General features: G+C 32.0%; 1 protein-coding gene across 1 annotated transcript; it reads left to right on the forward strand.

The window, feature by feature from the left end:
• Positions 1-1658: 1658 nt before the first annotated feature.
• On the forward strand, positions 1659-15349 carry LOC144851817 (xanthine dehydrogenase/oxidase-like). Its single transcript, XM_078709448.1, has 32 exons — positions 1659-1743; positions 2366-2423; positions 3089-3185; positions 3576-3684; positions 3904-4092; positions 4534-4749; positions 5222-5305; positions 5557-5698; positions 5809-5976; positions 6309-6385; positions 6752-6848; positions 6995-7104; positions 7559-7737; positions 7860-8022; positions 8230-8313; positions 8572-8689; positions 8873-8924; positions 9332-9458; positions 9614-9733; positions 9876-10097; positions 10212-10345; positions 10437-10611; positions 10862-11053; positions 11424-11572; positions 11759-11840; positions 12179-12403; positions 12967-13041; positions 13779-13831; positions 13959-14139; positions 14388-14576; positions 14746-14913; positions 15114-15349. Exons 1-32 carry the CDS (start codon positions 1693-1695, stop codon positions 15162-15164), a joined length of 4137 nt encoding a protein of 1378 aa, XP_078565574.1. The 5' UTR covers positions 1659-1692; the 3' UTR covers positions 15165-15349.

A 15349-nucleotide genomic window follows, 5' to 3' on the forward strand; every position in this document is an offset into this window, starting at 1 on the left:
GGAAAATGATATACCTAAATGTATGCATGTAGTAGCGGCCATTTTGCAATTTAAAAAAAAACTTATTAGTACAGTGCACTACTAGCTTTGTACTGGTACTAATTTGTAGTAAATATTTATATCTAGGCTGTGTAGTAAAATTGTATGTATGTTAGGTTTAATTAATAGAATAATTAGCTTCACATCATTCACATACTACTTAGGACGACTGAAATTTATCTTGCTGACGGTCCAAATGATGTTCACCTTCATTAACAAGTTATACTTACTTCAAACGAAACAATGTTATATTTATATATTCATTGAATCATCAGTTTAGAAATAAAGTCTTAAACTTTCGTTAGTATTTTAATAAATCCACATAAAAAGTAAAGTACAGAAACAATGACAATATTGAAGGTAGGCATACCAGTGGCTAGATCTCAATGGAGAAAAATAAGCTAAAAGCTAAATAAAAACGATAAAGTAAAAGCGTACGATGTACTAGCCCTTCTCCAGTGCAATTGGTATATTATTTCAAGAGTCCAGAACATTTCAAGAGTCGCGTGACAAGTTGAGACATTAACCAAATAAGGCAATGTCAGATTTAGTAGCCTACAACATAAGTAGTCCAGCAACATATGAAATATTTTTAATTTACCGTAGGTTTTGTACAAGAATGAACAATAAATATAACTTTGTGTTATAATTTATAAATACCAGTATCTAAAATCTTCACTGAGTATGACCAAATAGTTGTAAAGAATATTGGCACGTGAGTAGCATATGGACATTATCAAAGTGTCTTCCTATAAATGTATACAGTCTGTTATCGTGTAAAATGATTAGGCCCAAGTGTGTAGCAATGTGCTAAAATTAAGACATGTAGAGAGACGTGTAAATGCATATGTAGGCAAAGACACGGTATACAAGAAAACAAATACACAAATCACACGGTAGGCCTATGTACTTTTAGTGGCCGGGTTACTTGTGCCAATTTTGTGTTTTCGATAGAATAAATTATCATAAGCTTGAGAAAGCACCGCCAATGATGCTTCCCGTTTACACTGACATGCAACCCATTTTTCAATTCAACGGGCTGCTAAATAGTGCTATTGATCGTCGTAAGGATGACCAGTCTCTGCTCTTTAAAACAAAATAGATAATTAACATTATTTACTAAATACAATCAAATAAACATTACTGAGACAATGAAGAAATCATTTTTAATCAAGGAAATCACGTATATAGAAATGGTGAGTAGACCATGTATTTTTAGGAACATACAAACTAATGGAAAGAGGGAAATTGCTTTGTATATTTATATAATACATTTGAGTAATTTGAGGGACGAAACTAAAAGATAAGTAAAGTATGTAGGCCTACTAGTGGAGAGGCGCTAAATGTTTATCGTAGTAGTGATTAGATTTAACAAACAATTGAAATAAGTGTACGATAGAAAATAGTTATGATTTACGAGTATTTATGACGAATCATCATGTGCTTTACTCAGTAGTAACTGATGTGCATGGTGGTCAGACCCTTACTTCTTACAGGATTGAAAGATTTGTTGTATAAAAGCCATATAAATCACACAGATGGTCTTAAAATGTTAGTGCATTGCAATAAGAAAGCGGGCATCTTTAGAGATCATTTTTCTACTACAAATTCATCAAGGTTGTTGTCGATTTGGCAACCGAGAGAAAAAAATCAATGTCGCTTAAAGAAAACAATATTTTGATTTTCTTTTGTAATGGGCAAAAGGTAAGCTTTGTTCTTTATTATTGTTTGCAAAGTTTTTGTAGATTATTGAGTCGTCTGTATCAATACCAAACCATACACTATACCGATAGAAAGTTTCTTTAGTCTTTTTAATGAATCCAAAGGCTAATTACTGACAAATGACAATTCTGTGTGTATCCATGGGTGGATGGCAATGGAGATAAAAATAAAATAAGCAAAACGATAAAGTAAAGCAGTCAGATTGCAGATCTTTTGGGCAACACAACATCAGTGAGAGTACTTGAAGAAGATTGAGAACCTAGGGCAGACAAGCGCTGCCCGAGTGGATTGGAATAAAAGAAAGTAGAACAAAGTAGGCATACGCTGAGGAATACATGATGGAGTAGATTGGTCGTAGATATAAAGATGTTAATAATGAAACTTGAATTTAAAATGAATATTTTAGAAGATATAACACTTAGGAACATCCTATTAGAAATGAAAGAACAATGGTGTATTCTAATAGGATTGCATAGGAAATTAAGCGCAAATGAACAGTTTATGCAGCTGTTTTAACAAGTCACACAGACGGTTTGATCTACTATACACTACAGACAATTAGCGAAATATTTTGTTGACACTACGAACATCTTTTCTTTTTTAGATCACAGACGATAACGTGGACCCTAACTTGACCCTACTAAGTTACCTGCGCCTAAAATGTATCCTTTTAAACAACTTGACGGTTAATCATTTTGCATGGAAACAACAATGACCAACTTAACTTTGGAGCATTACAACAAAACATGTTCGTGTATGACTTGACGTACATCGATAAATAATAATAGACCAATTAACTGTCATACTTGATCGGCCTAGCTTGACTTTCTTAATTAAGCAATTAAGGTCAATTAAAATACATAAATACATAAATATTAAAATAAAACTGCGCAAAGGAACAGACTTTGACCACAAGGATAGCCAAGTTTGCTTATAAATACTACTCTATGAATAAATAAACAATATAACCTATATGTACACATTGTTTGATACAATTGTCAGAAATCATGTGTGCGTGTCAGTATGTGTAATAAATTTGAATTTGATCACATTTATGATCTGACGTACGTGTAAATAATGAATGTATCGAACTATCATGGAAATTATACATTATACACTATCTAATATTTATCTAAATTTCCTTTCACCCCTTTCAATAGCATTTGCACCATATGTTCGTTATAATGACATTGCAATTTGCCACCACATTTTACTAGATTCATTTAAAATAAATTTAGATAAACTTTTGGTAGAGAAAAACATGTACTGATTTCAGTATAAATATATTACACATTATTACTATCAAGCTTAACAAGACAATGTGTAGTAAGATTGACAGGCTCCAAACTTGGTTGTGGTGAAGGAGGTTGCGGTGCCTGTACTGTTATGATATCAAGCTATGATAGGCTGACCAAGAAAATAACGTAAGAACATAATATAAACAACCACACCCAAACTTCTAGGCTTAAACGGAATATATTTGTACAGTATCAGTTAAACATATAAGAAAAGGAATATAGTAAATATGGCATACTTTGTAAAGCACAGAGGAACTCTAAATTCAAGATTGAAACATGGCATTGCCTCACAAAAAGCTATTTTCTTAAAATAACATTGGCTGGTTAATCATGAATTAATGCTTAATGGCAAAAATAGGTGGCCAAATATTGTATTCTGAGTATTAATTAAGTATTACAAGCCATGGTTGTTGGATAGGCCTATGCATATACATACTGGCAATATTATTAAAAATAATATGTTTCCATTAAGCTGCTTTAAAATTTAATTATCTGTGTGGTATTTATTTTGACTAGCCACATATCGGCAAATGCTTGCTTGACTCCTATATGTCAAGTACATATGATGGCAGTAACGACAGTTGAAGGTATTGGAAGCATAAAGGATGGACTACACCCAGTTCAGGTAATATTAAAATCGGCTTAGATAACAGTTTCTCAGTATAATAAGATTAAAAATATATTATATTGGTTCATAATCATTATAAGACTACAATCTGTGTCTTTAGATAGATATAAACATAAAATTAAATAGTTTTAAATCTACACAAATTGAAATACATGAGTCATAAAATCATACCAAGTATACTTTACAATTCAATACATAAATTTCATTTCATTTAAGGAACGTATTGCAAAAGCTCATGGATCTCAATGTGGTTTCTGTACTCCGGGTATAGTGATGTCAATGTACACTCTCCTGAGAAACAACTATCAACCAACAATGACAGACATTGAGGATACTTTCCAAGGAAATCTGTGCAGATGTACTGGATATCGACCGATCTTAGAAGGTTATAGGACCTTTACAAAGGTAGAGATAGAGATAGTGATTGACGGTGTTACATTTTAAAGGACTTTCTTAAGTTAAAAATGTTTAAATACTTTTCTGTGTATACCACTATAAAACAGTGTTGCTAATAAGGACCAATAGTTAACTGATTAAACATAAATATTTATTAATATATTTATTCGATTGACATTGCATAATACATCACATTGGTAGACAGAAATTGTTTAAACTTGCACTGTATCATAGTGTTCTTAATTATCATTAAGAAAAAAAACATTTTATCCTTTGTTCTTCTTCGGTTCCCTGTATTTTCGTTAATAGTATTAGTTTCTACAATTGTTTTGTTATTTTCTTTCATTTTATCTGTTGTTCTAAACTAAATATTACATTTCGATGTGTGCCAAATCCAGCAAAAGAATAATAAACACAGAGAAAAATTAAATCTAACCGAATTGTTTTAAGGATTATCAAAATGAAGCTAACTGTTGCCAAATAAGGGATGATGTGAATAATGAAAACCCTGTGAGATGGTCTAAAGATGATGGGTTAAACGGTAGACAATGTTATCAAGTCAACTGTTGTCAAATGCAGGACGATTTAAAGAATCTAAAAGAACATAGTGTGAATTCTCAAAGTAATGATAACAAATGCTGTATGATTTCAAATGGAAAGCGTCAGGTGAGTTGGAATGTTTAATAAACAATGTATTCTTTCATAATAACATGAACTACCTTACGTATGTCAAGTTAAAACATTTCCAAATAATAAGCAACATTAATTTCTTCTTGAAAAGAAAAGTCCACCATAGTGTTTATATTCTCATTCAGCATGGAATAAAGACAACACTAGGAGTAAAAACAACTGACCAGAACCATGCAAAAATATACCAGTAGTATTAGATATTAAAAAAGACATAAACTAAAAGAAAAATCGTCAAACATTACAAACATTAAAAAAAATATTGGACTCAGAATAGTAAGGTTGTGTTAGTAAGGAAAAGGTAGGAAAAAAGCTCAAAAATACTAAAATCTAAAATCAATTAAAGTATCGGAGCAAAATGACGACGAAACATAAGATTCATAAAAAACAAAAACAGAAAGCAATCGCATGGTTAATAGAATGACTGCTATATTTTGTTTTTATTTTACAGATATCTACAAAACTTTTTCAACCTTCAGAATTCATGGAGTATGATCCCACACAAGAAAAGATTTTCCCACCAGAACTTATATTGGTACATTGATCTCACAATAATAATAATAATAATAATTTAAAAACAATATTTGTATAGTACATATTTTATGTTATCTAAATTATATCGACGTATTATAATTATGGACATTCATTGATCCCAAGACTTGGAACTTTTAGTAAATGGATTATCATAATCGCTTAATTGTCATTAATTTACCTAAACTATTTTGTTATTTTAAAGCATCTTATTTTACCAATATATGTGTTATTATTGTGTGTTGTCACATATAGATGCTTGAAAGAGAAGAACCAAAACTTGTAAAGTTTGAAAGAAATGGTTTGACATGGATTAGGCCGGTAAATCTTCTTCAACTCTCTGTCGTCAGAAATAACTTTCCGAATTCAAAACTAGTTTCAGGAAACACCGAAATTGGTATGTAGGCCTACAGTCTAATGTGTACAGTATACAAAATAACAACAAAATATCACAATCTTTTCTAAATCAGATAATCTCCTAATTCTGCTATGACTTTCTTTCTTTAGGTGTTGATGTAAAATTAAAGAAAATGCAATACCCGGTACTAGTATCAGTATCACATGTTACAGAGTTGAACAACATTTATTTATGCGAGACAGGTGTAAGTATTGGAGCGTCAGTAACTTTGTCTCGAATTGAAGATTTTCTAAAAGAGAACATGGACAAGCTTCCTGGTAAGATAACAAGATTAGTAGCAAGAAGATCCTCGGTCGTTTTAATTGAGTTTTTCCCTAGTCAGTTTAGTTACTGTTTTTTTGTTCGGGACCCTCCACTTTCTATTATTAAGATAAGAGGCGCCCTTTGATTTGAAGGGTAGCATAGACTTCCGCTTTCTCTCTTTTTCTAGAACCACAGGGGAAATTTAATTTTTCTTTTTTCTGCTTGAACATATTTCACTTGTTATTCACAGCCTTTCGAGACTTTTTGTTAATGAAACATAGTTCATGACATTTGTAAAAAATGTGATTGAAAATTTAGCTGATTAATTTCTAATTTCTTTCATCAGATTACCAATGTAAAAGTTTCGCCGCAATTGTCGATATGCTTCACTGGTTTGCAGGTCAGCAAATAAGAAACGTTGCGGTAAGATTTCATATTTCTCTTTATTTTATAACAGCATTCTGTATATGATCATCTATTATTATTATTATTATTATTATTATTATTATTAATTATTACGGAACATTATAAGACAAAGCGTTGTCGAAGTCAGAAAGATGAAATGTATTTAATTATATTAAAATGGTTATCAGCTCGGTACTGAACGTAGACCTAACCCCTGTCCGATACACAGCTAAATAATCAACCTAACTCAGGAATAACCGAAAACTAAATTATTGTTGTTATTATTATCAACTGAGACAAATTGACAAGAACCCAATTGAGTGGTTCCGAATCTCCCGTTCCTTTTCAAAATCAATCGTAATCAATTTCAAATTTCTTATTCAGGGTATTGGTGGAAATATAATTACTGGTAGTCCAATATCTGATTTAAATCCAATACTGATGACTGCTGGATGCACTCTTGATTTTGCAGATACAAGAGGTACATGTAAGCCCTAATTAATCAATGTTATGGTCCCAACATTTATGTAAGAGTAAAGTCATGACCGAGTAAGTAATTATGCTGAAGCAGAATTAAACTTTTTCGTAAAATAATAATATATTAACTGTTATTATATTTCAATACAGGTGTGCATCGTTCATTACCAATTGCCGAACATTTCTTTACTGGTTACAGGAAAAATGCAATGAAACCAAATGAAACTCTTATATCAATAAATATTCCATATACAAAAAAGGTAACATAAACGTTGGTATTACGTTGAGGACACAAACAACAATAGAATGGCCAATGAGCTCGAGTAGTTTAAAAACAAAATAAACTTATATGACTTTACTTTTTAAACCTATTTACTGAATGGTAAAACCCTGTTAGAAGACATGTTCGAAAATCCAATTAGTGTTCTTTCAAAGGGTTGACCCCGTGGGCACGTTTCTACTTAGTTGTCCCAAAGGAGAGGTCATTCTTTACATACTATATTTTGATATTTTTGTCGAAATAATGCTTCCTTGATCGTTGAATCAAATTGTAGATGGAGGAAAATAATGGAGAAGAATGGTATTGCCCTAATAGTTGACATGAAATTTAATTAATTTATTTATTTATACACAGACGCCATATTAAAGCGCTATAAAGAAACTTTATTTCTTTTGAAACACTAATTTGTTTACTGACTGATCTTTTAAATGCAGACGGAACACTTCAAAGCATTTAAGCAAGCACATCGTCGTGATGACGACATAGCAATAGTAAATGCTGCATTCAGAGTTGATCTACATGATGGAGTTGTTCATGACTCTTCAATGGCTTTTGGAGGAATGGCGCCCACGACAAAGATGGCAAAGCAAACCATGAACAAGATAATTGGAAGGTATACCGAGTACAAGATGTGAACATTTGCAACTAAGGGTGATTCTTCCGTAAGCAGACACAAACAGATCTGTAAAATGTCTACGCTAACTTTCTTTTATATTCTCTCCTGTTTGTCTTCAGGTATTGGGATAAGTCGTTACTTGATGATGTCATTGTTTCACTTGCCAATGAGATGTCTCTAGCACCTGGTGCTCCAGGTGGTATGACTGAATACAGACAGTCACTTGTTCTAAGTTTCTTCTTTAAGTTTTACCTCAGTATAAATCAAGAAACATGTAATAAGGTAACAGTCGTTTGTATTTATTGAAAAAAAACTATTATTCAATTAAGTGAATTTAATAAAATAACTAAAATAAACCTAAAATAATGAAAACAAGTCTATTCTATCTAAAAACCTCCAACCTTATAAATAATAATATACAGTATCGGATGCATTTTAATAACATGCTCTTGATTCTCTAAATCAAATAATGTTTATGATAATATACAGAACATTCCAAAAGTATCACCATCTGACACGTCAGCAACGTTTCCATTCAAGAGAGATGAAGTAAAAAGCACTCAGATGTTTCAGGTATTTACTTTATTAAGTACTACTGTAGCCGTATAACTTGATTTATGTCACACACGGATGTGAATTGTTAGAATAGTTAGAATCTGCATTTAAATGAAGGTTGGAAATGGGATAAATCTTTGGCGGTCCGCCACATCCATGGATGTACAGTAACTGAAGATTCCACACATAAATCACACTCAATAATTCAAAGTTTCTATAGCATATTTCACAAAATATGAATCGAGTATGACAATTCTATAAACTTTTTTCTTTCAGGAGGTTGCTAACGATCAGTCACCAATTGATCCGGTAGGTAGACCGTTGGTTCACCTATCAGCTTATCAGCAGGCTACAGGCGAGGCTGTCTACGTTGATGATATGGTTGCTTTTCAAAGTAAGACTCGACTCCAATAATTTCAAAATGAACATAGCTACTTAGGCTTTGTTTTCAAGTAGAAGTAGACAACTTTTTTTTATTGAAATCCTACAATATTGGATGATTGTTTATTACAATATTATGTTGGTACATAATATTGTAATAAATAAAACAAAAATATATTTGATTCTTTTTTGATAGATGAACTTTACATGGCTGTTGTGTTAAGTAAGAAGGCACATGCAAAAATAAAGTAAGGGTTTAAAAAAAATTATATAATACATTTTAATTACAGTATTATTGGCTAAACAGAGCCTCTTACGATTCAACATTATGTTTAGTTATGTCACATGACCTTTAATGCCAAAATGTATCGTCCTTTATTATGTACGTTTGTAAATATATTTTTGATTACTCTATATTTACAAAGCAACTACTAAGTATAGCTATAAAATCTTGACAGTTTCTATCTCTGTGTACATTATCGAATTGTATGCGACAAAAAAATGATGAAATATGATGTCATATCACTACCATACTTGGACACATCACACTTTTTGTCAAACTAATCTGATTAGTAGACAGAGCAACGCTACCGGGAAAGTTTCTAGAACAATTCTTTAGTGTTTCATTCGTAAAATGTACTTCTCAATTTAATAGATATGTTGATGCTACATCGGCATTGAGCATGCGTGGTGTGCATGCTTTTATTGATCACAAAGACGTCCCGGGAAGTAACTTGTTAGGTGAAATCGAACAAGATGAAGAACTTTTTGCAACTGATAAGGTAAACTTGCGTTGTTGCTTTACATTTCGTATCATTTCAACTCAATTAATTCGATGTTCTACTTGATGAAGCCAGCCCATATCACTATACAATTCATGTATTTAAAATCAAGTTTACAATGTGAATATTATCAATTCTTATTCCATTATGATAAGGTAACTTGTGTTGGTCAGTACATTGGGGCAATTGTGGCAGATAATCAGGAAATTGCACAAAGAGCCGCTAGGATGGTGCGCGTAGAGTACCAGGATTTGGAGCCTATAATATCTATCGAAGTATGTAACTTATTAATTATGCTTGGCAATTTTCAATCAATAATTTCAACAAATGATTCAAATTATAAATTTTATTCAACGCAAAAGAGACCGCATGGTACATTCAAGGAAAATCTCTTAAACCATATATTTAACTTTTCAGGATGCAATAGCAAAAGAAAGTTATTTTAAACCAATATACAGGCTAGAAAAAGGTAACGTGACAAACGGGTTTGAAAGCTCAGACAAGATAATTGAGGGTGAAATGAGAATAGGTGAACAGGAACATTTCTACTTGGAGACACAATCATGCATCGCAGTACCGAAGCAAGAAGAAGATTTTATGGAAGTATTTTCTGCCGCTCAGGATCTTTACTTATCCCAGGTATACTTATAAATTGAGTATATAACACCGTGTTTGAATTATTATTCACACAATGATTATGATACTTCATATTAACATTATATATCAATGATAATTATGTATATATAATTACAGACTACAATTGCTAATGTCTTGGGTGTGAAATATCATAAAGTTAATATTCGAACAAAAAGACTTGGAGGTGGCTTTGGTGGAAAAGAAACTCGAAGTTGTAACTTATCTGCTGCTCTCGCTATTGCAGCCAGAAGGTAATGTAGTGCTGATTAAATGATGAATTAACTAATGAATATTAAATGAAACAATGTCACTATTACATATTATATTAATTGTTATACTTAGAGTTGGACGACCATTGAGGTGTATGCTTGACCGAGACGAGGACATGGCCAGTACGGGAACCAGGCACGCATTTCTCGGACGTTATAAAGTGGGTTTCTCCAATGATGGCAAAATACAATCACTAAAGATTTGCTTGTACAGTAACTCAGGGAATGCTTTGGATCTATCCGCATCGGTATGCTAATTATAATGTGTTCTTGCTTTAATACTTTTGGTTTAAAGTGGGTCTCAATTTAACTAATAAAATATGGAACGCAAGTTCAACCAAGTTGCACAGAGTTCGCGTGAGATACCAGTTTGACTTGGGACATACTTGACTTGGGATCGAGTTGAATAGAACTAAGATGGAACGAATTTATGTTAAAAACTTTCATTTTCAGAATCAGTAGCTAAACATTGTATTTTTCATTTTGTTTATCTCTTAGGTAATGGAATGTGCTTTGTTTCACTTACAAAATGCTTATCACCTTCCTAATGTGGATGCTTATGGATACTGTTGTAAGACAAACATACCGTCCAACACAGCCTTTAGAGGATTTGGACGTCCACAAGCATTTCTGATTATGGAAAACTTGATGAGTGAAATATCATTTTCGTGTGGGATGACTCAGAATATGGTATGTTTTAATCTGTCAATAGTTTGTTTGATGAATAATCATCAATCACGTACTTGTTTGATCATTTCTATTAGGCTATTTAAGAAAATAATCTTTGTATAGGCCTTAATACATGATTGTGTCTCCTGTTCACCTATTCTCATTACGCTCTCAATTATCTTGTCTGAACTTTCAAACCCATATGTCACATTACCATTTTCCAACCTGTATATTGGTTTAAAATAACCTTATCAAATGTTGTATCTTTTTTCTCCTTAATGTCAACAAATTGTTTTCCATGTATAACTGTTCCACTTCTAAACCAAAGCAGTTGTAGCTTTTCATGAATATGAGAGTTCATATTTTTATGTAAGCAAGATGTTTCTTTCAGATACGAGAATTAAACTTTCTTCAAGTAGGACAATCGACATATTACAATCAAAAGATTGACGAAGTACACTTGTTGAAGAGGTGTTGGGATGAATGCTTAGAGAAAAGTGATTACGAAGTCAGGCAATCAAAAGTAGCTGAATTCAACAGGTTAGATTTTGTATTTCTTCCATACATTTTTACTTTAAATCACAAACAATATCTATTTTCTTGATATAAAGTTTGCGGTACACCACGTCTATTAGTTTTGAAAAGAAATTTGATCGTCCTCATGAGTGAGTATTTTCATAAATATTAAATGTATAAATAAATATTCATGTTTTATTACATTAACAGTTTAAACAGATGGAAAAAGAGAGGTTTATCTATAATTCCACTATTATATGGAGTTGGTTTTACTGAAGTGTTTATGAATAAGGTTTGTCTATCATTTATCACTTTCTATACTCTGTATTAAGTTAAGTAAAATGTTTAACTGACATTTTTTATTTTACAATTAATTAAAATGTAAAGCAGCTACTATCCACAATGATTTAGTAAATTAAAACACAGGGTTGGCCAACACGAGATTATAAGGCAATTTAAGAGCGAAGTACTGTTACTTCAAATCAATATGTATTTTTGAAACATAATGATACAAGTATTATATGTATGCAAGGTAAACCAAATAAAATCGTTTCTTGAAAAGAATTCAGACATAAAATACGTATTATTAAAAAAGAAACGATTTTCTAAAATCTATTTTGTTTAAAATAGGGAGCAGCATTTGTAATTATCTATCACGATGGCAGTGTTCTACTGTCTCACGGTGGAGTTGAGATGGGACAGGGATTGTATACCAAAATGATTCAAGTCGCAAGTCGCACGTTGAAAATTCCATCTGATCAGATTTTCACAGATGAAACTTCAACAAACAAAGTTCCAAATACTTCTCCCACTGCTGGAAGTGTTAGTTCAGACCTAAACGGAATGGCTGTTAAGGTAACATATTGGTTTTGGATACTGGTATTTAAAATCCAGGACCGTGCTCAGGTACAAAAACAAAAAAGAGGTGGGCTATGGTGACACTTTGTACGCGTAACCACCACATGACGTTAATGGTATACTTTGTGATAAACTAGGCCTACGAATATTATATTTTAAGAAAGAAAAAGAACAAATGTCCCCACCCCTAAAGAAGTGATGTTTAACTATCGAACTATTAGTCTTAACTCTGTCATTGTGAGTATTGTATGTAACGTACAATTTACTGTTGCTTTACAATACGAATTTGGAGTAAACTAATACCAGTACAATTTATAGTATAATATTTTTTTAAATTAAAATAGTATATGCCTACTTTTAAAACACCTATTGACTAACATAGAATATAATGAAGTATTTTTTTTTCATTGGTTCAGACATTTTTTATGTTTCATTCCTCATAAGCCATTATGGCAAAAAAAAAATTAATGATTAATGATGAAAATGGTCCGTCCAAATTATTTACGCTACACTAAAAATAATCTCCAGCCTGAATTAATGTGTTAAACTTTTCTTTTAAGATCGCATGCGAAAAACTATATAAACGACTTGAGCCATACAGAAAACAGAAACCGGACAAAACATGGAGTGACTGGGTAGGTATACACAATGTAGCTATACAAAACATGGAGTGACTGGGTAGATATACACAATGTAGCTATACAAAACATGGAGTGACTGGGTAGATATACAAAGTGCATCCGAAACTATGTTTGAAATTAAAGCAACTTACCAAATATAATGTCACTGGTTCACACTTGCTTCCGAGTATAATTCCCAAAAGGTAGACCACAGTCTAATGTAATAATAATAATAATATATTTCCAACATTTAGGCTACGAATCACATGGCTTTTTAAACAATCGCCAAAACAGAAATCCTACTTGGCTCTCCATATTTTGTGTACAATACATGACGTTTGTAGGTACAGTTGTAATGAATTAATTCGTTCCTTCAGTAACTAAAATGTGCAGCTGTAAGATTATTTGCATATTCTATCGCCCTCTATATACCGGGAATACCGGGTATTATTCAAAAAGGAATCAGATCTCAATTCTATCTATACTATCTATAGCTATATGTCCAGTTTCATAGACACATCCATTCAATCCTATAGCACGTTGATATTTATTTTGATATTTATTTATTTAAAACTGTTCACAAAGTAAGATAAAAATGTACCTATATATAATAATAACTGTGGAGAATCACTCACAGTGTACCACCGACAGAAATGTCGAACATCCAATATTGATTAGTTAATAATCATTAAAATATTGTTTGTTTATTCTTTCGGCCAAATTAGCACTCATTGTTATATCATTTTTAATAGGTTGCAGCCGCTAATATGGATCGAGTAAGCTTGTTTGCAACAGGATTTTACAAGTAAGTAAAAGTACACTATACACTGCAACTCAGGTATTGCCTTTTCAATATTATTATTATTTTTAAGTCATTGTTGACATTAGTTTATAACGTGTATATTTCGACCTGTTTTATTTTATTGTAAAAGAACGCCGTTGACTGGATTTGATTGGACCACCAAGACAGGTGAACCGTTTCACTACTTTACAAGCGGTGCGGCCGTTTCCGAAGTTGAGATTGATTGTCTGACTGGAGATCACGTGGTGCTGCGTACTGATATTGTCATGGATGTTGGAGACAGTATAAATCCCGCTATTGATATCGGACAGGTGACAAAAACACTTTCACATTGTTCTTGAATAATAATCAGGCTCATATTATTATCTTCATTAGGTAGACATTATTTTCGGAGTTTTCAATTTGGAAATGTCATAATAAGTATACATTGTTGATCCGCCTTTAAAGTACATAAATAGGTTCTACCAGAACAATTTCCACCATTTTTGTTGTTTAAGTAATAACTTAAAATTGAGAGCATAACATCACTTGAATCACCTCAACATTTCTTTTTCTTCAGATTGAAGGCGGGTTCATACAAGGTTACGGCTTATTCACACTAGAAGAGCACCACTGGAGTCCTCGTGGTGAACTACTGACAAAGGGACCAGGGTTTTACAAGATACCAAGTTTTACAGATATTCCTGTTGAATTCAATGTTAGTTTGCTTGATGGAGTACCTCATACGAAAGTAGTTTGTTCATCAAAGGTAATAAGCAATTTTGTAAACTCAATTTCATCGATCACAAAATTTAATAAAGTTAACATTTCTTCTCCATATAAAACTTAATTAATTTGTATATTCATTTTTAATGATCTTTTCTTCAATATTAATTAACTTAGATAAAATATTAGGAGTATTGATTGTTTCTTTACAGGCGATTGGTGAACCTCCTCTTTTCTTGGCAGGATCCGTTTTCTTCGCAATAAAAGAAGCTATTCTGGCTTCAAGGAAAGATTGTGGTATAGATGGCAGTTTTTGCTTGGATAGTCCAGCAACAGCTGAACGAATAAGGATGGCATGCAGTGACACATTCACCGAAAAGGTATATATAAATACATAAATAGAGTCTAATAAAATGTTTTTTTAAGGAGTTGTGATATAGGCTTACAGTAACCACATTAGTAGGTCTCAAAAGTGTTGTATCAGGTTGTCATTAGGAGTCTTTATAAAACGGTTGTTATAGGCCTGTTGATTTTTTACAAATAAATATAAATAACGATAAACTTATTTATTATTTTTCAGTTTCCACCACCCGTTCCTGGAACATTTACACCATTCTTTATTCGTTCATGAGAAAAGCAATATGACTAAGCATAATTGTACAATATAAAATAATATACAGTATAATTATAATATATTGTTAATAGCTAATAAGCAACATTAAAGTATACTATGGGTATCCTATAAAAAGGTAAAATAAGCAAACGATAAAGTGGTTGTCTGATCAATTGATGGATTGTTATTGTTAAAACATAATA

This window comes from Antedon bifida, chromosome 9 (assembly GCF_963402885.1).
Source record: "Antedon bifida chromosome 9, ecAntBifi1.1, whole genome shotgun sequence".
Lineage (NCBI taxonomy): Eukaryota > Metazoa > Echinodermata > Crinoidea > Comatulida > Antedonidae > Antedon > Antedon bifida.